Source organism: Pseudophryne corroboree, chromosome 9 (assembly GCF_028390025.1).
Source record: "Pseudophryne corroboree isolate aPseCor3 chromosome 9, aPseCor3.hap2, whole genome shotgun sequence".
Lineage (NCBI taxonomy): Eukaryota > Metazoa > Chordata > Amphibia > Anura > Myobatrachidae > Pseudophryne > Pseudophryne corroboree.
Window position 1 is genome coordinate 20,841,438 of NC_086452.1, and position 27,875 is coordinate 20,869,312.

The following is a 27,875-nucleotide window of genomic DNA, read 5'->3' on the forward strand; positions in this document are numbered from 1 at the left end:
ACTACTGGGGTGCACTGGCTCCTCCCTCTATGTCCCTCCTCCAGACCTCAGTTAAGGAAACTGTGCCCGGAAGAGCTGACATTACAAGGAAAGGATTTTGGAATCCCGGGTAAGACTCATACCAGCCACACTGTACAACTTGTGATAAGCTTACCCAGTTAACAGTATGAACAACAAACAAGCATCACTCAACTGATGCCACATAACATAACCCTTTAGCAAGCAATAACTATGTACAAGTATTGCAGACAATCCGCACTTGGGATGGGCGCCCAGCATCCACTACGGACTACGAGAAATAGATTTACCGGTGAGTAAAATCTTATTTTCTCGAACGTCCGAGTGGATGCTGGGGACTCCGTAAGGACCATGGGGATTATACCAAAGCTCCCAAACGGGCGGGAGAGTGCGGATGACTCTGCAGCACCGAATGGGCAAACTCAAGGTCCTCCTCAGCCAGGGTATCAAACTTGTAGAACTTTGCAAAAGTGTTTGAACCCGACCAAGTAGCAGCTCGGCAAAGCTGTAATGCCGAGACCCCTCGGGCAGCCGCCCAAGAAGAACCCACCTTTCTCGTGGAATGGGCTTTCACCGATTTTGGATGCGGCAACCCAGCCGCAGAATGAGCCTGCTGAATCGTGCCACAGATCCAGCGAGCAATAGCTTGCTTTGAAGCAGGAGCACCCAGCTTGTTGGATGCATACAGGACAAACAGCGAGTCAGTCTTCCTGACTCCAGCCGTTCTGGTCACATAAATCTTCAAAGCCCGGACTACGTCAAGCAACTTGGAATCCTCCAAGTCACCAGTAGCCGCAGGCACCCCAATAGGTTGGTTCAAATTAAAGGATAACACCACCTTTGGCAGAAATTGCGGACGAGTCCGCAATTCTGCCCTATCCATATGGAAAACCAGATAGGGGCTTTTACATGACAAAGCCGCCAATTCTGACACACGCCTAGCCGAAGCTAAGGCCAACAGCATGACCACTTTCCATGTGAGATACTTTAGCTCCACGGTCTTAAGTGGCTCACACCAGTGGGATTTCAGGAAACTCAACACCACGTTAAGATCCCAAGGTGCCACTGGTGGCACAAAAGGGGGCTGAATATGCAGCACTCCCTTAACAAACGTCTGAACCTCAGGCAGTGAAGCCAGTTCTTTTTGGAAGAAAATGGATAGGGCCGAAATCTGGACCTTTATGGACCCTAATTTCAGGCGCATAGTCACTCCTGACTGTAGGAAGTGCAGGAATCGACCCAGCTGGAATTCCTCTGTAGGGGCCTTCCTGGCCTCACACCAAGCAACATATTTTCGCCATATACGGTGATAATGCTTTGCTGTCACGTCCTTCCTAGCCTTTATCAGCGTAGGAATAACTTCATCCGGAATGCCTTTTTCCGCTAGGATCCGGCGTTCAACCGCCATGCCGTCAAACGCAGCCGCGGTAAGTCTTGGAACAGACAGGGCCCTTGTTGTAACAGGTCCTGTCTGAGAGGCAGAGGCCACGGGTCCTCTGTGAGCATTTCTTGCAATTCCGGGTACCAAGTCCTTCTTGGCCAATCCGGAACAATGAGTATTGTTCTCACTCCTCTTTTTCTTACAATTCTCAGCACCTTTGGTATAAGAGGAAGAGGAGGAAACACATAGACCGACTGGAACACCCACGGTGTCACAAGTGCGTCCACAGCTATCGCCTGAGGGTCCCTTGACCTGGCGCAATATCTTTTTAGCTTTTTGTTGAGACGGGACGCCATCATGTCCACCTGTGGCAGTTCCCATCGATTTGCAATCTACGTGAAGACTTCTTGATGAAGTCCCCACTCTCCCGGGTGGAGGTCGTGCCTGCTGAGGAAGTCTGCTTCCCAGTTGTCCACTCCCGGAATGAACACTGCTGACAGTGCTAGTACGTGATTCTCCGCCCAACGAAGAATCCTGGTGGCTTCTGCCATTGCCACCCTGCTTCTTGTGCCGCCCTGGCGGTTTACATGGGCCACTGCCGTGATGTTGTCTAACTGAATCAGCACTGGTTGGTTTTGAAGCAGAGGCTCCGCTTGACTCAGGGCGTTGTATACGGCCCTTAGTTCCAGGATATTGATGTGCAGACAAGTCTCCTGACTTGACCACAGCCCCTGGAAGTTTCTGCCTTGAGTGACTGCCCCCCATCCTCGGAGGCTTGCATCCGTGGTCACCAGGACCCAGTCCTGTATGCCGAACCTGCGGCCCTTGAGGAGGTGAGCACTTTGCAGCCACCACAGAAGAGACACCCTGGCCCTGGGGGACAGGGTGATCAGCCGATGCATCTGAAGATGCGATCCGGACCACTTGTCCAACAGATCCCACTGAAAGATCCTCGCATGGAACCTGCCGAAGGGAATGGCTTCGTATGACGCCACCATTTTTCCCAGGACACGCGTGCAGTGATGCACCGATACCTGTTTTGGTTTTAGGAGGCCTCTGAACAGAGTCACGAGCTCCTGAGCCTTCTCATCCGGGAGAAACACCCTTTTCTGGTTTGTGTCCAGAATCATGCCCAGGAAGGGCAGACACGTCGTAGGAATCAGCTGCGACTTTGGAATATTCAGAATCCAGCCGTGCTGTTGCAACACTTCCTGAGAGAGTGCTACGCTGATCAGCAACCGCTCCTTGGACCTCGCCTTTATGAGGAGATCGTCCAAGTATGGGATAATCGTAACCCCTTGCTTCCGAAGGAGCACCATCATTTCCGCCATCACCTTGGTAAATATTCTCTATGCCGTGGACAGGCCAAACGGCAACGACTGGAATTGGTAATGACAGTCCTGTACCACAAACCTGAGGTACTCCTGATGAGATGGATAAATGGGGACATGCAAGTACGCATCCTTGATGTCCAGAGACACCATAAAATCCCCCTCTTCCAGGCTTGCAATGACCGCTCTGAGCGATTCCATTTTGAACTTGAATCTTTTCAGATAAATGTTCAGGGATTTTAAATTCAATATGGGTCTGACCGAACCGTCCCGTTTCGGTACCACAAACATTGTGGAATAGTATCCTCTTCCTTGTTGAAGGAGGGGAACCTTTACCACCACCTGCTGGAGATATAACTTGTGAATTGCCGCTAACACTACTTCCCTTTCTATGGGGGAAGCTGGCAGGGCCGATTTGAGGTAACGGTGAGGGGGCATCACTTCGAATTCCAGCTTGTATCCCTGAGACACAATCTGTATAGCCCAGGGATCCACCTGTGAGCGAACCCACTGGTGGCTGAAATTTCGGAGACGCGCCCCCACCGCTCCTGGCTCCTGTGGAGCCCCAGCGTCATGCGGTGGATTTAGTGGAAGCCGGGGAGGACTTCTGTTCCTGGGAACTAGCTGTGTTGTGCAGCTTCTTTCCTCTACCCCTGCCTCTGGCCAGAAAGGACGCACCTCTGACCTTCTTGCTTCTCTGTGATCGAAAGGACTGCATTTGGAAATACGGTGCTTTCTTAGGCTGTGAGGGAATATATGGCAAAAAGTTTGACTTCCCAGCCGTAGCTGTGGAAACTAGGTCCGAGAGACCGTCCCCAAACAATTCCTCACCCTTGTAAGGTTTCACCTTCATGTGCTTTTTGGAGTCGGCATCACCTGTCCATTGCCGAGTCCACAGGACCCTTCTGGCAGAAATTGACATTGCATTTATTCTAGAGCCCAGTAGGCAAATGTCCCTCTGGGCATCCCTCATATATAGGACAGCGTCTTTTATATGCCCCAGGGTCAGTAAAATGGTATCCTTGTCTAAGATATCCATTTCCTCAGATAGATTATCTGTCCATGCTGCTACAGCACTACACATCCAGGCCGATGCAATAGCCGGCCTCAGTATAGTACCTGAATGTGTATAAACAGACTTCAGGATACTTTCCTGCTTCCTATCTGCAGGATCCTTTAGGGCGGCCGTATCCTGTGACGGCAGGGCCACCTTTTTAGATAAGCGTGTCAGAGCTTTATCTACCCTAGGGGAGGATTCCCAGCGCATCCTGTCCGTTGGCGGGAAAGGGTACGCCATAAGTAACCTTTTGGAAATCAGCACTTTCTTATCGGGGGAATCCCATGCTTTTTCACATAACTCATTTAACTCATGTGAAGAGGGAAAAGTCACCTCTTGCTTTTTCTCCCCATACATATATACCCTTTTGTCAGGGACAGGGTTTTCCTCCGGTATGTGCAATACATCCTTCATTGCTATAATCATGTATCGGATGGCTTTAGTTATTTTAGGCTGCAACTTTGCCTCATCGTCATCGACACTGAAGTCAGAATCCGTGTCGACATCTGTGTCAACCAACTGGGATAGTGGGCACTTTTGAGACCCTGACGGCCTCTGAGCTGCAGAATCAGACACGGGTTGAGACCCTAACTGATTATCCAACCATTTATGCAAGGAGCTTACATTATCATTTAACACCTTCCACATATCCATCCAATCAGGTGTCGGCGCCGTCGGCGGCGACACCACAGTCACTTGCACTTGTTCTGCCTCCACGTAACCGTCCTCGTCAAACATGTCGACACAAACGTACCGACACACCGCACACACACATGGAATGCTCTAATTGAGGACAGGACCCCACAAGGCCTTTTGGGGAGACAGAGAGAGAGTATGCCAGCACACACCCCAGCGCTATATAACCCAGGGATTACACCGTAACTTAGTGTTTACCCAGTAGCTGCTGTTTATGATAATTTTGCGCCTAAATTTATGTGCCCCCCCTCTCTTTTTACCCTTTTTCTACCTTGATACTGCAGGGGAGAGCCTGGGGAGCTTCCTCTCAGCGGAGCTGTGAAGAGAAAATGGCGCTGGTTAGTGCTGAGGAAGAAGGCCCCGCCCCCTCTGCAGCGGGCTTCAGTCCCGGGTCTGTGTAATAAAATGGCGGGGGCTCGTACATATATACAGTGCCCAGCTGTATATATGTGTCTTTTTGCCAAGAGGTATCCTAATTGCTGCCCAGGGAGCCCCCCCTGCGCCCTGCACCCTACAGTGACCGGAGTGTGTGGGTAGTGTGGGCGCAATGGCGCACAGCTGCAGTGCTGTGCGCTACCTCATGTGAAGACAGGAGTCTTCTGCCGCCGATTTCGATGTCTTCTTGCTTCTGCCGGCTTCTGACTTCTGGCTCTGCGAGGGGGACGGCGGCGCGGCTCCGGGAACGGACGACAAGGTCAGGTCCTGTGTTCGATCCCTCTGGAGCTAATGGTGTCCAGTAGCCTAAGAAGCGCAACCTAGCCGCAGTTAGTAGGTTTGCTTCTCTCCCCTCAGTCCCACGTAGCAGAGAGTCTGTTGCCAGCAGAAGCTCTCTGAAAATAAAAAACCTAACTAAAATACTTTCATATTAGCAAGCTCAGGAGAGCCCACTAAAAGCACCCAGCTCTGGCCGGGCATAGATTCTAACTGGAGGAGGGGCATAGAGGGAGGAGCCAGTGCACACCAGGTAGTACTAAATCTTTCTTTAGAGTGCCCAGTCTCCTGCGGAGCCCGTCTATTCCCCATGGTCCTTACGGAGTCCCCAGCATCCACTAGGACGTTAGAGAAATATCCTCTGCAATGGGAGATTGCTGTAAAGTCCTCCCGTTATATCTATACTACATCTGTCGCGTATTCACAGAGGAGGCAGCCGCTTTGTCAGCTCGATATTCACTCCTATCGAATCGCTAGGTACCAGTGACATCACTCTGTGCCTCATGCCTCAGTGATGTCACTAGCAGTACACTGTGCATCGAATGAGAGAATATTGGTGATGTCACTGATTCACCTAATAACAAAAGTCAATTAAAAAAGTATTTGAAAAAGTTATTTTTAACTTTTATGAACAGATAATGCTTTAACCGCGCCAAATAGTCCATATCAGCACGTGCGCCATTTGTACATCTGTACTGGGACTTCACTATCGATAAATTGGGGAATGACCCCCAAACTACTCTTACAAAGAAGGAAGGGTGTAAATACAAACACAGGTAAAACACCTTTGATTCCCATTAACACCGTCCGGAAACGGTGAGTATACAAATAATGAGGATTTCCTAGTTACCGTGATGATGAGGCCCTTTTCCTGGAAGTAGCTGACCAGCGGAACCGCATTCTGCTTAAAGTTCATTAACCTCCTCTGAATCGCCTTGAGATTGTCGTCCGGCCGGCCCTGCTGTTCCGCCCGTTTCTGGAGACGCTCTTTCAGTTTGTGATTGGCACAAGCCAGGAACACCACTAGATCCGGCGTACAGATCTACAAAAATAAATAATAATAATGACATTACTGACAATGAAAATGACAAACAGCAAAACAAAGAAAAGATCTGAAAATGTTTCCATTAAATTAGCAGAAGTTAGAAATAGTCAGAAACACTTTCGCTGTAGCGGTGCAACAGCCGCTTCTAAAGGAAGGCGAATCCAGGTGGATTTATGGGTAGGACACACAAGCTCAGATCGATCATACCCACGGACTGCATTCATGTTCCCACTGGGCGGTCCCAGCATCAGCGCAGCCCCGCCCCCGCGGAACAATGGCATAATTTGTGGCACTGTGCAATAGGGGGCAGGAACACAATGACATCAAGTCTCCGGGCATTTGCTGCCTAAGAGGAATGATGGGGGAAATGTAATAGGGTGTGAGAACCAGAAAGTGAGAGATATTGGTCAAATTCTCCTATTTTTTTTCAAGTGGCAATCATTTAAATGGCAAAATCAACCTGGTTTTGCCATGTAAACGATTGCCACTTTAAAAAAAATAGGAGAATTTGACCAATATCTCTCACGTTATGATTCTCACACCCTATTACATTTCCCCCGATGTGTTTGTTTTCTACCTACACACATTGTATTATCTCTGCGCTGTGGCCGGGAGACTCATCCCGTCTCGCACACACTGTGTAATATTCAGCCTCCGCATCCAGGCATTACAGTGTATCCAGCAACAGAACCTCTCAGCCTAAATTCTCTGAGCATGAAATAGGTTCCAAAATACACTTTTCAAGAGCAGGCATCCAGCCAAGAGCTGAGGGCTCCGGTAACTAGATCCAAAGCCCACGCTGAGAGGGAAAGTCCCGCAGAGACCGGGATTCATGTCTACTAACCGCCATCTTTATCATCTCTGCCGAGTGATTCATGTTTCCCCAGCAGCAGACAGGCATATATACTATACATACATATACCTACACTCACCTGTATCCACACTGTGCATACAGTACTTACCCCTACATTCACCTACATCCCCTATACTAACCTATATCCAAACTGTACACACATCCCTTACACTCACCTATATCCATACATCCCCTATACTAACCTATATCCATACTGTACATACATCCCCTACACTCACCTATATCCATACATCCCCTATACTAACCTATATCCATACTGTACACACATCCCCTACACTCACCTATATCCATACATCCCCTATACTAACCTATATCCAAACTGTACACACATCCCTTACACTCACCTATATCCATACATCCCCTATACTAACCTATATCCATACTGTACACACATCCCCTACACTCACCTATATCCATACATCCCCTATACTAACATATCCATACTGTACACACATCCCCTACACTCACCTGTATCCATACATCCCCTATACTAACATATCCATACTGTACACACATCCCCTACACTCGCCTGTATCCATACATCCCCTATACCAACATATCCATACTGTACACACATCCCCTACACTCACCTGTATCCATACATCCCCTATACTAACCTATAGCCATACTGTACACACATCCCTTACACTCACCTGTATCCATACATCCCCTATACTAACATATCCATACTGTACACACATCCCCTACACTCACCTGTATCCATACATCCCCTATACTAACATATCCATACTGTACATACATCCCCTACACTCACCTATATCCATACATCCTAATACTAACATACATCCCCAATACTAACATATCCATACTGTACATACATCCCTTACACTCACCTGTATCCATACATCCCCTATACTAACATATCCATACTGTACACACATCCCCTACACTCACCTGTATCCATACATCCCCAATACTAACATATCCATACTGTACATACATCCCCTACACTCACCTATATCCATACATCCTAATACTAACATACATCCCCAATACTAACATATCCATACTGTACATACATCCCCTACACTCACCTATATCCATACATCCTAATACTAACATACATCCCCAATACTAACATATCCATACTGTACACACATCCCCTACACTCACCTGTATCCATACATCCCCAATACTAACATATCCATACTGTACATACATCCCCTACACTCACCTATATCCATACATCCTAATACTAACATACATCCCCAATACTAACATATCCATACTGTACATACATCCCCTACACTCACCTATATCCATACATCCCAATACTAACATACATCCCCAATACTAACATATCCATACTGTACATACATCCCCTACACTCGCCTGTATCCATACATCCCAATACTAACATACATCCCCAATACTAACATATCCATACTGTACACACATCCCCTACACTCACCTGTATCCACACTGTGCATACAGTACTTACCCCTACATTCACCTACATCCATACATCCCCTATACTAACCTATATCCATACATCCCCAATACTAACATATATCCATACTGTACACACATCCCCTACACTCACCTGTGTTCACACATCCCCTATACTGACCTATATCCATACTGTACATACATCCCCTACACTCGCCTGTATCCATACATCCCCAATACTAACATATATCCATACTGTACACACATCCCCTACACTCACCTGTGTTCACACATCCCCTATACTGACCTATATCCATACTGTACACACATCCCCTACATTCACCTATATCCATACATCCCCAATACTAACATATCCATACTGTACACACATCCCCTACACTCACCTATATCCATACATCCCCAATACTAACATATCCATACTGTACATACATCCCCTACACTCACCTGTATCCACACTGTGCATATAGTACTTACCCCTACATTCACCTACATCCCCTATACTAACCTATATCCATACTGTACACACATCCCCTACACTCACCTGTATCCATACATCCCCTATACTAACATATCCATACTGTACACACATCCCCTACACTCACCTATATCCATACATCCCCAATACTAACATATCCATACTGTACATACATCCCCTACACTCACCTATATCCACACTGTGCATACAGTACTTACCCCTACATCCCCTATGCTAACCTATATCCATACTGTACACACATCCCCTACACTCACCTGTATCCACACTCCACTGTGCATACAGTACTTACCCCTACATTCACCTACATCCCCTATACTAACCTATAGCCATACTATACACACATCCCATACACTCACCTGTATCCACACTGTGCATACAGTACTTACCCCTACATTCACCCACATCCCCTATACTAACCTATAGCCATACTGTACACACATCCCCTACACTCACCTGTATCCACACTGTGCATACAGTACTTACCCCTACATTCACCTACATCCATACATCCCCTATACTAACCTATATCCATACATCCCCAATACTAACATATATCCATACTGTACACACATCCCCTACACTCACCTGTGTCCACACATCCCCTATACTGACCTATATCCATACTGTACACACATCCCCTACACTCACCTGTATCCATACTGTGCATACAGTACTTACCCCTACATTCACCTACATCCCCTATACTAACCTATATCCATACTGTACACACATCCTCTACACTCACCTGTATCCATACATCCCCTATACTAACATATCCATACTGTACACACATCCCCTACACTCACCTGTATCCATACATCCCCTATACTAACATATCCATACTGTACACACATCCCCTACACTCACCTATATCCACACTGTGCATACAGTACTTACCCCTACATCCCCTATGCTAACCTATATCCATACTGTACACACATCCCCTACACTCACCTGTATCCACACTCCACTGTGCATACAGTACTTACCCCTACATTCACCTACATCCCCTATACTAACCTATAGCCATACTGTACACACATCCCCTACACTCACCTGTATCCATACATCCCCTATACTAACATCCATACTGTACACACATCCCCTACACTCACCTGTATCCACACTGTGCATACAGTACTTACCCCTACATTCACCTACATCCCCTATACTAACCTATAGCCATACTGTACACACATCCCCTACACTCACCTGTATCCATACATCCCCTATACTAACATATCCATACTGTACACACATCCCCTACACTCACCTGTATCCACACTGTGCATACAGTACTTACCCCTACATTCACCTACATCCATACATCCCCTATACTAACCTATATCCATACATCCCCAATACTAACATATATCCATACTGTACACACATCCCCTACACTCACCTGTGTCCACACATCCCCTATACTGACCTATATCCATACTGTACATACATCCCCTACACTTGCCTATATCCACACATCCCCTATACTAACATATCCATACTGTACACACATCCCCTACACTCGCCTATATCCATACATTCCCTATACTAACATATCCATACTGTACACAGATCCCCTACACTCACCTATATCCATACATCCCATATACGAACATATCCATACTGTACACACATCCCCCACACTCACCTATATCCACACATCCCCTATACTAACATATATCCATACTGTACATACATCCCCTACACTCCCCTATATCCATACATCCCCTATACTAACCTATATCCATACATCCCCCTATACTAACATACCCATACTGTACATACATCCCCTACACTCGCCTATATCCATACATCCCCTATACTAACCTATATCCATACATCCCCTATACTAACATATCCATACTGTACACACATCCCCTACACTCACCTACATCCATACTTTGCATACAGTACTTACCCATACACTCACCTATATCCACAAATCCCCTATACTAACATATATCCATACTGTACACACATCCCCTACACTCACCTGTACCCACACTGTGCATACAGTACTTACCCCTACATTCACCTACATCCCCTATACTAACCTATAGCCATACTGTACACACATCCCCTACACTCACCTGTATCCACACTGTGCATACAGTACTTACCCCTACATTCACCTACATCCATACATCCCCTATACTAACCTATATCCATACATCCCCAATACTAACATATATCCATACTGTACATACATCCGCTACATTAACCTATATCCATACATCCCCTATACTAACCTATATCCATATATCCCTAATATTAACATATCCATACTGTACATGCATCCCCTACACTCACCTATATCCATACATCCCCTATACTAACCTATATCCATACTGTACACGCATCCCCTACACCCACCTATATCCATGCATCCCCTATACTAACCTATATCCATACTGTACATACATCCCCACACTCACCTATATCATACTGTGCATACAGTACTTATCCCTACACTCACCTGTTTCCATACATGCACTATACTAAAATATCCATACTGCACATACATCCCCTACACTTGCCTATATCCATACTGTACATACAGTACTTACCCCTACACTCACCTATAGCCATACATCCCCTATACTAACATATATCCATACTGTACATACATCCCCTATAGTCACCTATATCCATACATGCCCTATACGAACCTATATCCATACTGTACATACATCCCCTACACTCAATACATGCCCTATACTAACCTTTATCCATACTGTACATACATTCCCTACACTCACCTATATCCATACATCCCCTATACTAACATACATCCCCTACACTAACCTATATCCATACATCCCCTATACTAACATATCCATACTGTACATACATACATCCTCTACACTCACCTGTTTCCATACCGTGCATACAGTAATTACCCCTACACTCACCTATATACATACATCCCCTATACCAACATATATCCATACTGTACATACATCCCCTACACTCACCTGTATCCATACTGTACATACTCCTATGCACTCTCCTATATCCATACTTCACCCACATCCCCTACACTCACCTATATCTACACAGAACATACATCCCCTACACTCTCCTATATCAATACTGTACATACTCCTATGCACTCTCCTATATCCATACTTCACCCACATCCCCTACACTCACCTATATCTACACAGAACATACATCCCCTACACTCTCCTATATCCATACTGTACATACTCCTATGCACTCTCCTATATCCATACTTCACCCACATCCCCTACACTCACCTATATCTACACAGAACATACATCCCCTACACTCTCCTATATCCATACTGTACATACCCCTATACACTCACTTATATCCATACATCCCCTATACTAACCTATATTACTGCACATATATACCCCTACACTCTCCTATATCCATACTGTACATACCCCTATACACTCACCTATATCCATACATCCCCTATACGAACCTATATTACTGCACATATATACCCCTACACTCTCCTATATCCGTACTGTACATACCCCTATACACTCACTTATATCCATACATCCCCTATACTAACCTATATTACTGCACACATATATATATGTATATATATATATATACACACACACCCCTACACTCACCTATATCCATACTGTACATACCCCTATATCCATACATCCCCTATACTAACCTATATTACTGCACATTATATACCCCTACACTCTCCTATATCCACACTGTACATACCCCTATACACTCACCTATATCCATACATCCCCTATACTAACCTATATTACTGCACATATATACCCATACACTCACCTATATCCATACTGTACATACCCCTAAACACTCTCCTATATCCATAGTTAACACACATCCCCTATACTCACCTATACCCACACTGCACATACATCCCCTATATCCATACTGCACATAACTGCCCCTACTCACCTGTATCCACATTGTAAATCTATACCCCTACACTCGCCTATTTCCATACTGTACACACATCCCCTACATTCGCTTGTATCCATACTGTACACACATACCCTACACTCGCTTGTATCCATACTGTACACACATACCCTACTCTTGACCATACCCACATTGCACATACATACCCCTACACACTCCAGTATCCATACTGTACACACATCCCCTACACTCACCTATATCCATACTGTACATACCCACCCTCATACATAGCCACCCTTATCCATACTGTACATACCCACCCCTACACTCACCTATATCCATACAGTACATACATACTCACCCTTATCCATACTTTACATACCGGTCCCTACACTCGGCTATATCCATACAGTACATACATACCCACCTTTATCCATACTGTACATACCCACCCCTACACTCGCCTATATCCATTCAGTACATACATACATACATACCCACCCACCTTTATCCATACTGTACATACCCACCCCTACACTCGCCTATATCCATACAGTACCCACCCTTATCCATACTGTACATACCGGCCCCTACACTCACCTATATCCATACAGTACGTACATACCCACCTTTATCCATACTGTACATACCGGTCCCTACACTCGCCTATATTCATACAGTACATACATACCCACCTTTATCCATACTGTACATACCGGCACCTACACTCGCCTATATCCATATAGTACATACATACCCACCTTTATCCATACTGTACACACCGGCCCCTACACTCGCCTATATCCATACAGTACATACATAACCACCTTTATCCATACTGTACATACCGGCCCCTACACTCACCTATACCCATACAGTACATACATACCCACCTTTATCCATACTGTACATACATACCCCTACACTCACCTATATCCATACAGTACATACTGGCCCCTACACTCACCTATATCCATACAGTACATACAGTACCCCCCCTTATCCATACAGTACATACCGGCCCCTACACTCACCTGTATACATACCCACTTTTACCTATATTCCTACTGTATATACAGTAGGTCCCTACTATATCATGACTGCCTCTGTATAGAGGTCTGTATAGAATCACCATATGCCAGTCCCACTGACTATAACATGAGTGACCTCACAGGTAAGTACCTCTCCAGCATTATACCTCCAGCTATATGTGTGCGAGGGGGCAGCAGCTGCAAGAATGAAGCAATTTTCCTTAATATATTGAACACATAAGTCGCTCAAAATGGGACTGAGGTTGAGTTGGGCGTACGCCCGTTGAATTGGCGGAAAATCCGCATATTTGTAAAACAATTAATAAGCATCCGCCTACATCTCCACGCCGGTCCCCTTCTCCACTCTTACAACATTAGAAATTTTCCCGCAGTTATTACGGTATTCACGTGACCACTGCGCACTCTCCAGAGCGCAGAGTTCTGCTTTTCGTAAACATCTTTAGGTTTAGCATAATTTATGGCTTAAACTGATCCCAAGAGCATCAGACAAGGATGTACAGTATGATTACCCTGTATACAGGAGGCTATGGCTGAAGTGCTACTGACTATATAGTACAGTGATAACATCACACATACACACGAGACAAGACGTATACCATGATTATTTATCAGATCTAATTTTACACCCGTTACCAGGCAGCCTGCTGGCTCCGTTCCAGGACTGCACTATAGGTGCTGAAACCACAATACAGTATCTTGCTGCGTCGTGCCTGGCAGGAGGAATGCAGGTAACGTGGGCACTGGGCTTTACCTGCTCTCCCTCATATGGTCACACCTATAGTTATGGGCAGACCTTCAAATTATATCAAATTTGCAACAGGATATTGGTCATTTGTTTTGCAGATTTTTTATTACAGTATTGCTGCTATTTACCAAAAGCTGCATACAGGAGATATCAGACACATTTTCTGCACTTACCTATGTAACGCAGGTTACCGCAGGGAACAATAGGCCTAATTCAGACCTGATCGCAGAAGCAAAATTTTTCTCTAATGGGCAAAACCATGGGGGCCATTCAGATCTGATCGTTACTCAGACATGCGGGGGGACGCCCAGAAGAGGGCTAGTCCACCCCACATGTCTGCCCCTACCCCACCCCACACGGGCGCAAAAGCATGGCACGGCGCCGATGCTTTTTCACCCGCCAAGTAGCTACCTGCTGCGTTCCAGGTCGCAGCTGCTGCATGTGACGCAGCGGCCCGTCTCCGCAACGGTCTGGACACGCCTGCATGGTCCGGACTGCGCTCCACTAATGGCGTTCTACCACCATTGGCATGCCCCCTCCTGCCCCGCAACCGCCTCTGCCTGTCAATCAGACGGAGGCAATCGCAGCGTTCAAACTGAAATCTAAATTGCAGTGTAAAAATAAAGCAGCCAGTATTTACCCCCCTGCACAGAAACAAAATAACCCACCCAAATCTAACTCTCTCTGCACATGTTACATCTGCCCCCCCTGCAGTGCACATGAGGGGTCATTCCAAGTTGTTCACTCGCTAGCAGTTTTTAGCAGCCGTGCAAATGCTATGCCGCCTCCCACTGGGAGTGTATTTTAGCTTAGCAGAAGTGCAAACGAAAGGATCACAGAGTGGCAACAAAGTTTTTTTGTGCAGTTTTAGAGTAGCTCAAAACCTACTCAGCGCTTGCGATCATTTCAGACTGTTCAGTTCCTGTTTTGACGTCACAAACGTTCGCCCAGCCACGCCTGCATTTTTCCTGGCACGCCTGCATTTTTTAGAACACTCCCTGAAAACAGTCAGTTGCCACCCAGAAACACCCACTTCATGTCAATCACTCTGCGGTCAGCAGTGCGACTGAAAAGCTTCGCTAGACCCTGTGTGAAACTACATCGGTCGTTGTAATAGTACGTCGCACGTGCGCATTGCGCCGCATTCGCAGAAGTGTCGTTTTTTAGCCTCATACAGCCTGTACAGCGAACGAATGCAGCTAGCGATCAACTCGGAATGACCACCCTGGTTTTGCCCATTAGAGAAAAATAGTCAGGTCCGAATTAGGCCCTGCTGTATATTCAACGCCAAATTATCCATCTCTGAAAACCAAGCTATTTTCATCCATTCTAACCTGTCAGCTATATCACCGCACACACAGATGAGGTCTCTGATCTCTGGAACTACGGAATAAGGTTTTCCTAGCCTGTAGATATGTTAAAATGCACAGATTTAAAAACAATATGACCTGCAGAACTCTGAGCTGTATTGCCGAAACCAATCAGCTGGAAACTTATGATTCTCAATGCGTTTTGAAATTTCACAGACAAGGGGATGATTGCAAATATTTAGTGACCCAATGACAATTTCAGTGCGGGAAGCGGCTGACACATTATCTCCCCAATTCCCAGGAACGTATCCGTAATCTTCAGCTTCACAGACGGGAAAAGACTTGAAGAAGTTTTAGGATTCCAGGCACATCCCAGCAGACGGAGATATGAGAGAGGCATTACTTGGCACTAGTCTGCTGGAATGAGATTCGGGAAGCCATTCATGGCAGAACGTAGCCTGGGCTGGATGCAAAGCACAACCCCGCTGTACTGTGCCGCAACGACTATTGTGGCTGGCATAAGCAGACACTGACAATTAGGCTGCCGCACACTGTTTCCTCCTCATTTGCCACCAGTGACAGTCCTCCTGCCTCCCTAATGCCTGCTCATATTTAGGGTTTGTGTTCCACGTTAAAATTACCGATCATAAAGATCAATTATCTGTAAGACCTATTTCCTCACGTGTGGGCTCAGAATATTAAATTGCTCATTATTACAAAAGCAGATGTTTCCACTCCACTAATTCCAGATAAAGAACATATTAATAGACCCCGAGTATGGATTATGTTTCTGTAACTGGAGAGAATGGGTCACATTGTAACAATATCCTGATAGTCACTGGTATACTCCCAAAATACACGCTGTGCTCTGTACACAGTTATTAATGATGCCCGGCAACCTTCTGTACGTTATATTGTTACCAGGCACAGCCGATTCCAAGATCTATTTTATATATATATTTATTATATCTGCACACACATATACTTAGACACATACACATACAGATGTGTACTCATAAATCTATCCTTTTGGCACAATATGGCTTAAGATGTGTGCCGCAATTTACACGCTCCGCCACAGGCAGCGATACCCAGACTTTGGTACTTATTTCTTAATTTAGCATCTGTGCCGCATTATATAAATCCCAGAATAAGCACAATCCTGCGCGGCGTGATGACGGTGTGGCTTACTCGTATCGGTCCTGTCTTTTATGCAGGTTAGCAACAGAGTTGCACATTCAAACTGCGCAAAATGCAAGATTTGGTACAAAACTGTGTGGCAGGATGAATAGCCAGTGACGCAACTAGACATTTTGGTGCCCTGTGGCAGAAAGAGAACTGGTGCCCCTCCCCCCTATTCGAAACGGTAATATAATCATCATTCCTCCTCCTCATTCATTATCATCCCTCCTCCTCATTATCATCATTACTCCTCCTCATTGATCATTATCATCATTCCTCCTTATTGATCATCATTCTTCCTCCTCCTTTCATCATCATTCCTTCTTCTCTTCATTCATCATCACTCCTCATCATCATTCATCATTCCTCCTCCTGCATTATCATCATTCCTAATCCACATTCCTCCTCCTCATCATCATTACTCCTCCGCATTCATCATCATTTCTCCTCCACATTCCTTCTCCTCATCATCATTCCCCCACATCATCATTCCTCCTCCATATTATCATTGATCATTCCTCCTCCTCCATAATTCTTCCTTCTCCTCATTCATCATCATTCTGCCTCCTTATTCATCATCATTTCTCCTGATCATCATCATCATTCCTCCTCCACATTCCTCATCATCATTCCTCCTCCACACTCCTTTCTCCTCATCATTATTCCTCCTTCATCATCATTTGTCCTCCACATTCCTCCTCATCATCATCATTCTCCTCCTCCACATTCCTCATCATTATTCCTCCTTCTCTTCATTTATAATCATTCCTCCTCCACATTCTTCATCATCATTCCTCCTTCTCATAATCATCGTCATCATCATCATTCCTCCTCCTCATTCCTCCATCTCCTCTTCTTCATTGATGGATATATGCACTGTTAACTTCCACGACTTGAGGGGTAATATCCAGTTTGTGTTGTTAACTGTACATGTAAAGGGTAATAAACCTTATGTATGCTTAAAGTTCACACTTAATACTGCCTTACTGAGAAGGAGTAAGCCTCAATGATGATCCCACAGCCGGGACACCTTTTAGGGTAAATGAGTAGAACGGGGGGGGATACGCCTCCCGGTGTTTTAACTACTCGGATCCTGGTTTGCTTCCTCTGTCTCTCTCCATCTGTGTCCCAACTACTGCTTGTGCTTCACTAAGGCAGGGGGAACTATACGCGTTGTGCTGTAAGTATTCTGATCTCAGCTGGCCCCCTTGGTGTGCAGTGATAACTGGTCAGAGGGCGGGAGTTTATGCTGTGCACTTCAGTCCGGGTGCTCCTCAGGAAGGAGAGGATGGTAGAAGTATGGGTGTTTCAGAGGGTGGTACAAGAAGCTGGGGGTGGCAGCACATACAAAAGGTAATCACAGGTGGATGTGGATGGTTACGGGCAAATGTGCTATGTGCTGTGCACCGCCTGCACCACTCTAGTTGTACATGGACACATCGGTCTATCCATCTATCTCTGTAGACAATGTAGCATATCATTTTTTCATATCATGACTTGCACCTCCTTACATCTGGGGGTGGAATGATTACATACGAGTATATTTTGAAATGGATATGCCATTTGGAACGCGCGTCGCTAGCAGCGGGCTCAAGTGCTGCGGCCACAATATACAGTGTGGATGATAATCAGCAACACCAATCAGCTGCTTGTATTTCAGTATTAATTCAGGCTGGCATATTGCTGGCCGACGGTGCATTGATCCCTCCAGCCAGTACTTATATCATTGGCAGCTACATTATGTGCAGTCGCAGATGTCTATGTGCGTTGCTTAATTGACATTTCCATTTGGCTACTGCTGGGGAGAAGATTTTAAAAGGATAAAAACATAAGAGGTTTGTATTTAATCTGTGTTTGTATTTAACTAAATTACATTGAAAATGCGACTGTTTCCTGTAAAAATAAAATGCTTCTGCACATCTGCTGTAGGTACATAAATGAACGTCATTGTGACTGTTCAGCAGAATCACTGACATAACGGTTCTCATGCAGAGTCATTCTGACACTGATTTCTGTCTAAACCTGCGATTTTCTACATTGCGCATGCTGCGACGTTTCGCTGTCTGACACTTTCTCCAGTCTCAAATGTGAATTGAGACTATGGGCCTCATTCCAAGTTGATCACACGCTGCCGATTTTCGCAGCGCAGTGATCAGGTTACTACTGCGCATGCACCGCAATGCGCATGCGCGTCGTACGGGTACAAACAGCATCGTTGCTGTGCAATGCGTCTAGTGACGATTCCATTCGCACAGCTGATCGCAAGGAGATTGACAGAAAGAGGGCGTTCATGGGTGTCAACTGACCGTATTCTGGGAGTGGTTGGAAAAACGCAGGCGTGTCCAGGCGTTTGCAGGGCGGGTGTCTGACGTCAATTCCGGGATCAGACAGGCTGAAGTGATCACAAGGGCTGAGTAAGTTCAGAGCTACTCAGAAACTGCACAAATAAGATTTTAAACCTACCGGTAAATCTTTTTCTCCTAGTCCGTAGAGGATGCTGAGGACTCCGTAAGGACCATGGGGTATAGACGGGCTCCGCAGGAGACATGGGCACTCTAAAAGACTTTAGATGGGTGTGCACTGGCTCCTCCCTCTATGCCCCTCCTCCAGACCTCAGTTAGAGAACTGTGCCCAGAGGAGACTGACAGTACGAGGAAAGGATTTTTGTTAATCTAAGGACAAGATTCATACCAGCCCTCACCATCCACACCGTATAACCTATAACATACGCAACCAGTTAACAGTATGAACAAAACAGCATCAGCCAAAGACTGATCTTAACTGTAACATAACCCTTATGTAAGCAATAACTATATACAAGTCTTGAAGAAAATATGTCCGCACTGGGACGGGCGCCCAGCATCCTCTACGGACTAGGAGAAAAAGATTTACCGGTAGGTTTAAAGGCTTATTTTCTCTTACGTCCTAGAGGATGCTGGGGACTCCGTAAGGACCATGGGGATTATACCAAAGCTCCAGACCGAGTGCGGATGACTCTGCAGCACCGATTGAGCAAACATGAGGTCCTCATCAGCCAGGGTATCAAACTTGTAGAATTTTGCAAATGTGTTTGAACCCGACCAAGTAGCTGCTCGGCAAAGCTGTAAAGCCGAGACGCCTCGGGCAGCCGCCCAAGAAGAGCCCACCTTCCTAGTGGAATGGGCCTTTACCGAATTTGGTAACGGCAATCCAGCCGTAGAATGAGCCTACTGAATAGTGTTACAGATCCAGCGAGCAATAGTCTGCTTCGAAGCAGGAGCGCCAACTTTGTTGGCTGCATACAGGACAAACAGGGCTTCTGTTTTCCTAACCCGAGCTGTCCTGGCTGCGTAAATTTTTAAGGCCCTGACTACATCCAGGGACTTGGGGTCCTCCAAGTCACCCGTAGCCACAGGCACCACAATAGGTTGGTTCATACGAAACGATGAAACCACCTTAGGCAAAAATTGAGGACGAGTCCTCAACTCTGCTCTATCCACATGGAAAATCAAATAGGGGCTCTTGTGAGACAAGGCCGCCAATTCGGACACCCGCCTTGCAGATGCCAAGGCCAACAACATGACCACCTTCCAAGTGAGAAATTTCAATTCAACCGTTTGAAGAGGTTCAAACCAGTGAGATTTTAGGAACCGTAACACCACGTTAAGGTCCCATGGTGCCACTGGGGGCACAAAAGGAGGCTAGATGTGCAGCACTCCCTTTACAAAAGTCTGGACTTCTGGGAGAGAAGCCAATTCCTTCTGAAAGAAAATAGATAGGGCCGAAATCTGTACCTTAATGGAGCCTAACTTCAGGCCCATATCCACTCCTGTCTGTAGAAAGTGGAGAAAACGGCCCATATGGAAATCTTTCGTAGGAGCATTCTTGGCTTCACACCAAGATACATACTCCCTCCAGATACGGTGATAATGTTTCGCCGTCACCTCCTTCCTAGCCTTTATCAGAGTAGGGATGACTTCCTCCGGAATTTCTTTCCCAGCTAGGATTCGGTGTTCAACCGCCATGCTGTGAAACGTAACCGCGGTATGTCTTGGAACACACAGGGGCCCTGCTGCAACAGGTCCTCCCTGAGAGGAAGAGGCCACGGATCTTCTGTGAGCATCTCCTGAAGATCTGAATACCAGGCCCTTCGAGGCCAATCTGGAACAATGAGAATTGTCCGCACTCTTTTTCGTCTTATGATTCTCAATATTTTTGAGATGAGAGGAAGAGGAGGGAACACATAGACCGACTGAAACACCCATGGCGTCACCAGGGCATCCACCGCTACTGCCTGAGGGTCCCTTGACCTGGCACAATACCTCCGAAGCTTCTTGTTGAGGCGTGACGCCATCATGTCTATTTGAGGAAGTCCCCAATGACTTGTTATCGCTGCAAAAACTTCCTGATGAAGTCCCCACTCCCCTGGATGGAGATCGTGTCTGCTGAGGAAGTCTGCTTCCCAGTTGTCCACTCCCGGAATGAAGACTGCTGACAGAGCGCTTCCGTGATTTTCCGCCCAGCGAAGAATCCTGGTGGCTTCCGCCATTGCCACTCTGCTCCTTGTCCTGCCTTGGCGGTTTACATAAGCCACGGCTGTGACGTTGTCTGATTGAATCAGAACCGGTAGGTCGCGAAGAAGATTCTCCGCTTGTCGTAGGCCGTTGTATACGGCCCTCAATTCCAGCACGTTGATATGTAGACAAGCCTCCTGGCTTGACCATAGTCCCTGAAAATTTCTTCCTTGTGTGACTGCTCCCCATCCTCGGAAGCTCGCGTCCGTGGTCACCAGAACCCAGTCTTGAATGCCGAACCTGCGACCCTCTAGAAGGTGAGTACTCTGCAGCCACCACAGGAGAGACACCCTGGCCCTTGAGGACAGGCTTATCTTCTGATGTATTTGAAGATGGGACCCGGACCACTTGTCCAGAAGGTCCCACTGAAATGTCCTTGCATGGAATCTGTAGAAGGGGATGGCCTCGTAGGTCGCCACCATTTTTCCCAGAACTCGAGTGCATTGATGAACTGACACTCTTTTTGGTTTTAGCAGGTCTCTGACCATGTTCTGGAGTTCCTGGGCTTTTTCCCTTGGGAGAAAAACCCTCTTTTGTTCCATGTCCAGAATCATGCCTAAGAATGATAGCCGAGTTGTTGGAATCAATTGTGACTTTGGTAAATTTAGAATCCAACCGTGTTGCTGCACCACTCTCAGGGAGAGCGACACGCTTTTCAGCAATTGATCTCTCGATCTCGCTTTTATCAGGAGATCGTCCAAGTATGGGATAATTGTGACTCCCTGCCTGCCCAGAAGCACCATCATTTCCGCCATTACCTTGGTGAAAATCCTCGGGGCCGTGGAAAGCCCAAACGGCAACATCTGAAACTGGTAATGACAGTCCTGTACAGCGAATCTCAGGTAGGCCTAATGAGGAGGGAATATGGGGACGTGAAGGTATGCATCCTTTATGTCTAGTGACACCATAAAATCCCCCCCTTCCAGGCTGGAGATCACTGCCCGGAGCGATTCCATCTTGAACTTGAATTTTTTCAAGTACAGGTTCAGGGATTTTAGATTCAGAATGGGTCTGACCGAGCCATCCGGCTTCGGGACCACAAACAGGGTCGAATAGTACCCCTTTCCCTGTTGGACTAGAGGAACCTTGATGATCACTTGCTGTTGAGACAGCTTTTGAATTGCAGCTAAAACTATTTCCCTCTCTGGGGGAGAAGCTGGCAAAGCCGACTTGAAAAATCGTTGAGGAGGCACCTCTTCGAACTCCAGTTTGTAGCCTTGGGATACAATTTCCAAAGCCCAAGGATCCACGTCTGACAGACCCCAGACCTGGCTGAAGAGTCGAAGACGTGCCCCCACCGGTGCGGACTCCCTCAGTGGAGCCCCAGCGTCATGCGGTGGATTTAGTAAAAGCCGGGGAGGACTTCTGTTCCTGGGAACTAGCCGTAGCCGGCATTCTTTTTCCTCTACCCTTACCTCTGGCGAGGAAGGAAGAGCCCCGACCTCTTCTGGACTTATGCGACCGAAAGGACTGCATCTGATATTGTGGTGTTTTCTTTTGCTGTTGGGGAACATAAGGTAAAAAAGAAGATTTACCCGCGGTAGCTGTGGAAACCAGGTCCGCGAGACCCTCCCCAAATAAAACTTCACCCTTGTAAGGTAAAGTTTCCATATGTCTCTTCGAGTCGGCATCACCCGTCCATTGGTGGGTCCACAGGGCTCGCCTAGCAGAAATTGCCATGGCGTTGGTTCGTGAACCTAACAGCACAACGTCTCTCGCAGCATCTCTCATATATAAAGCTGCGTCCTTAATGTGACCCAAGTTCAATAAAATGGTATCCCTATCAAGGGTGTCAATGTCAGATGACAAGTTATCTGCCCATGCTGCTACGGCGCTACAAACCCAATGCCGACGCCACTGCCGGTCTGAGCAAGGCCCCCGTATGTGTATAAATTGATTTTAAGATAGTTTCCTGTCTGCGATCAGCAGGATCCTTGAGGGCTGCCGTGTCTGGAGATGGTAGTGCCACCTTTTTGGACAAGCGCGTCAAAGCCTTGTCTACCCTGGGCGAGGATTCCCACCGTACCCTGTCCTGCGCGGGGAAAGGGTACGCCATGAGAATTCTCTTGGGAATCTGCAGTTTCTTGTCTGGAGTTTCCCAAGCCTTTTCAAATAAAGCAAAAATATTTGAATAAAATACCGTGCGCCAAATTGGCTGCCCTCTGGTCTCAAAAATGGAAAGGAAGTGTCGCCTGTCACTTCAATATAGATGCAGTCACAAGAAAATCAACATTTGAGTCCACAAGCGCTCATGAAAGAAAAAGACAAAACATACATACATTCCATTTCACATTTGTCATTCAACTGATAGAAAAATGTCAAATCTCCCGTACCAAAAGGATTGGTCTACCCTGGATTGGTAGACAAACACGCTTTTTATAGAGCTGAAGTATGGCCCGTCAGAATTCTTTCTTATTATAATCTCCTCATCAGCATGGTACAACCGGAAAGAGAAATAAAACCTCCAATAGTGCAACACCGTTTTATTCCACAACATTAAAACACACACACTTGGAAGATATAGATGGTCTCTCACCAATAGGAATGGTCCACCATGAAGGCAGACAAAACAGCAAGGGTAAAGATGATAATCACAGGCGTCCCCGGAACCCGCAGTTCAAATCCAATGGTGAAGTCCCAAATATTCCCCAAGTACAATCCTCCTGCCAACGCGTTTCGACACGTCCTGTGTCTTTTTCAAGGCATTATGAGGATTACCATTTACAGTTATTTATACCCAACCCAATCACACTTTGAACCCACCTATTTCCAGACATGGATCCACTATATACTAATGTTCCCATCCCGTACATGAAACAACCTCCATTCCCCAAGTCCACTCCATTAATTGGCACAGTTGAAAACTCCCGCTCTGTATTCCGCGTGTTCTGCCCGGAAATGCGTCACCCGGAAGTCATCATCGCGTGGCGCCGTCCTTGCCGGAAGTTATCATCCCGGCCTTCGGAGGTTACGATCCGCCCCATACACCCGGATATACTGATTCAAGGCTTCACTTCGCCTCCCGGAAGTATGTTGTCCCACATTGCACTTGATGTTTTAAGCGTTTTTTTGGGTTATAAATTAACCCGAAGGGATCCCCATCTCTAGTGTGACCGGATCCTCAAAAAAAGGGAGAACAAAAGGGAGTTAAGAATACCCTAATTCCAAGCACATAAATTACATATAAAAACGGATCCAACAGTGAATATCAATAAAATATTTAAAATAATTATTTAAAATTATGTTAAAAAATCATTTTAAACAATTGTTTGAAAAACAATTTTTCTCACATAAACCATTTCAACTCGAAATCCTTATTCAATCCATTAGGAGCAAGAGTCTTACAGTTAAAAATCAAGGTCATTTCATTCCGTGCCAGTTTGGGGTTTTAAAGACTAAGAATTTTATCAAACCCACGGACTCCAGATCCTTTATGAATAGAGATAGTTGCCATCATGATCGCTGGATAGAATCCATCCCATCAGGACAGTTCAGGAGATTAAGGAAAAACTGTTCCGATAAAGAAGTTTTTCAGGAGCAAGCTGAGGAAATGGAACAACGATTCCATAAGTGTGGTTATGATAAGGAAAAAACCAAAATTGCTCTACAAGAAGCCTTAGAATTGGATAGGGAAGTCATTTTAGAAAAATCCTTGAGGAAAACTGTAAATAAGAAAGATGAGAAGTTTAAGTGGGCTTTCACCACTAATTTCTCGTCACAACATAATAGAGTACAAAGGATTTTTAAGAAACATTGGCAAGTCTTAAAAAAAGACCCAGTAATAGGAGCAGACCTACCTGATAATCCCATATGTATTTTCTGACGAGCTCCGAACCTTAAAGCTAAATTAGTTCGGAGCTTATGTCCCACATCAACTAAAAATCAGAGAATCACAAGCACTGGTTTTTATAGATGTGGGGCATGTATGGGTTGCAAAAAAGTGAAAAATAATTTTGGTATGAAGATTACAGAGGTAGGGATTAATGGTAAGAAGATCAACATATCAGAATTCATCACATGCCATACGTCCAATGTTATTTACTGCATTGAATGCACATGCGGTAAATTTTACATAGGACGTACGAGCAGACCCTTGAAAGTAAGGATGGGGGAACATTTGAGGAACATCACGAAGGGCATGGAAACACATGCCCTTTCCCATCATTTTAAAGAATCTCACAAATGTGACGTATCCCAGATAAAGAATTTTTATGGTTTGAGACATATTACTGGGGATATTAGAGGGAATGATGTGGCTTCCAAACTGGCACGGAATGAAATGACCTTGATTTTTAACTGTAAGACTCTTGCTCCTAATGGATTGAATAAGGATTTCGAGTTGAAATGATTTATGTGAGAAAAATTATTTTTCAAACAATTGTTTAAAATTATTTTTTTACATCATTTTAAATAATTATTTTAAATATTTTATTGATATTCACTGTTGGATCCGTTTTTATATGTAATTTATGTGCTTGGAATTAGGGTATTCTTAACTCCCTTTTGTCCTCCCTTTTTCTGAGGATCCGGTCACACTAGAGATGGGGATCCCTTCGGGTTAATTTATAACCAAAAAAAACGCTTAAAACATCAAGTGCAATGTGGGACAACATACTTCCGGGAGGCGAAGTGAAGCCTTGAATCAGTATATCCGGGTGTATGGGGCGGATCGTAACCTCCGAAGGCCGGGATGATAACTTCCTGCAAGGACGGCGCCACGCGATGATGACTTCCGGGTGACGCATTTTTCGGGCAGAACACGCGGAATACAGAGCGGAAGTTTTCAACTGTGCCAATTAATGGAGTGGACTTGGGGAATGGAGGTTGTTTCATGTACGGGATGGGAACATTAGTATATAGTGGATCCATGTCTGGAAATAGGTGGGTTCAAAGTGTGATTGGGTTGGGTATAAATAGCTGTAAATGGTAATCCTCATAATGCCTTGAAAAAGACACAGGACGTGTCGAAACGCGTTGGCAGGAGGATTGTACTTGGGGAATATTTGGGACTTCACCATTGGATTTGAACTGCGGGTTCCAGGGACGCCTGTGATTATCATCTTTACCCTTGCTGTTTTGTCTGCCTTCATGGTGGACCATTCCTATTGGTGAGAGACCATCTATATCTTCCAAGTGTGTGTGTTTTAATATTGTGGAATAAAACGGTGTTGCACTATTGGAGGTTTTATTTCTCTTTCCGGTTGTACCATGCTGATGAGGAGATTATAATAAGGAAGAATTCTGACGGCCATACTTCAGCTCTATAAAAAGCGTGTTTGTCTACCAATCCAGGGTAGACCAATCCTTTTGGTACGGGAGATTTGACATTTTTCTATCCTTTTCAAATAAAGCGTTCAGCTCATGAGATGGGGGAAAGGTTACCTCAGGTTTCTTTTCCTTAAACATGCAGACCCTCGTGTCAGGGACAGAGGGGTCCTCTGTGATATGCAAAACATCTTTTATTGCAACACTCATATAATGAATACTTTTGGCCACCCTTGGGTGCAACCTTGCATCATCGTAGTCGACACTGGAGTCAGAATCCGTGTCGGTATCAGTGTCTGCTACTTGGGACAGGGGACGTTTCTGAGGCCCTGCAGGCCCCTGTGACACAGCCAAAGCCATGTACTGACTCCCTGTTTTTTCCCTGGACTCTGCTTTGTCCAATCTCTTATGTAATAAAGACACATTTGCATTTAAAACATTCCACATATCCAACCAATCAGGTGTCGGCGTTGCCGACGGCGACACCACAATCATCTGCTCCACTTCCTCCTTAGATGAGCCTTCCGCTTCAGACATGCCGACACACACGTACCGACACCCCACACACTCAGGGATATATCTATATGGAGACAGTCCACCAATAAGGCCCTTTTGGAGAGACAGAGAGAGAGTATGCCAGCACACACCCAGCGCCACCGGACACTGGAATAAAATCCTAGTCAGTACAGCGCTTTTATAAATATATATATATATATATATATATATATATATATATATATATATAAATACACTCACTGCGCCAATTAAATGTGCCCCCCCCCCCCCCTCTTTTTTGCCCTCTGTAACCGTGTTCAGCAGGGGAGAGTCCGGGGA

General features: G+C 45.7%; 1 protein-coding gene across 1 annotated transcript in view; it reads right to left on the reverse strand.

Moving 5' to 3' along the window:
- AK5 (adenylate kinase 5) overlaps nucleotides 1-27,875 on the reverse strand; it is a 351,659-nt gene that overhangs the window by 275,199 nt on the left and 48,585 nt on the right. The window contains exon 6 of the mRNA XM_063939044.1: nucleotides 6,045-6,236. Within this exon, the coding sequence (XP_063795114.1) occupies nucleotides 6,045-6,236 (192 nt within the window). The remainder of the gene's footprint in view (nucleotides 1-6,044; nucleotides 6,237-27,875) is intronic.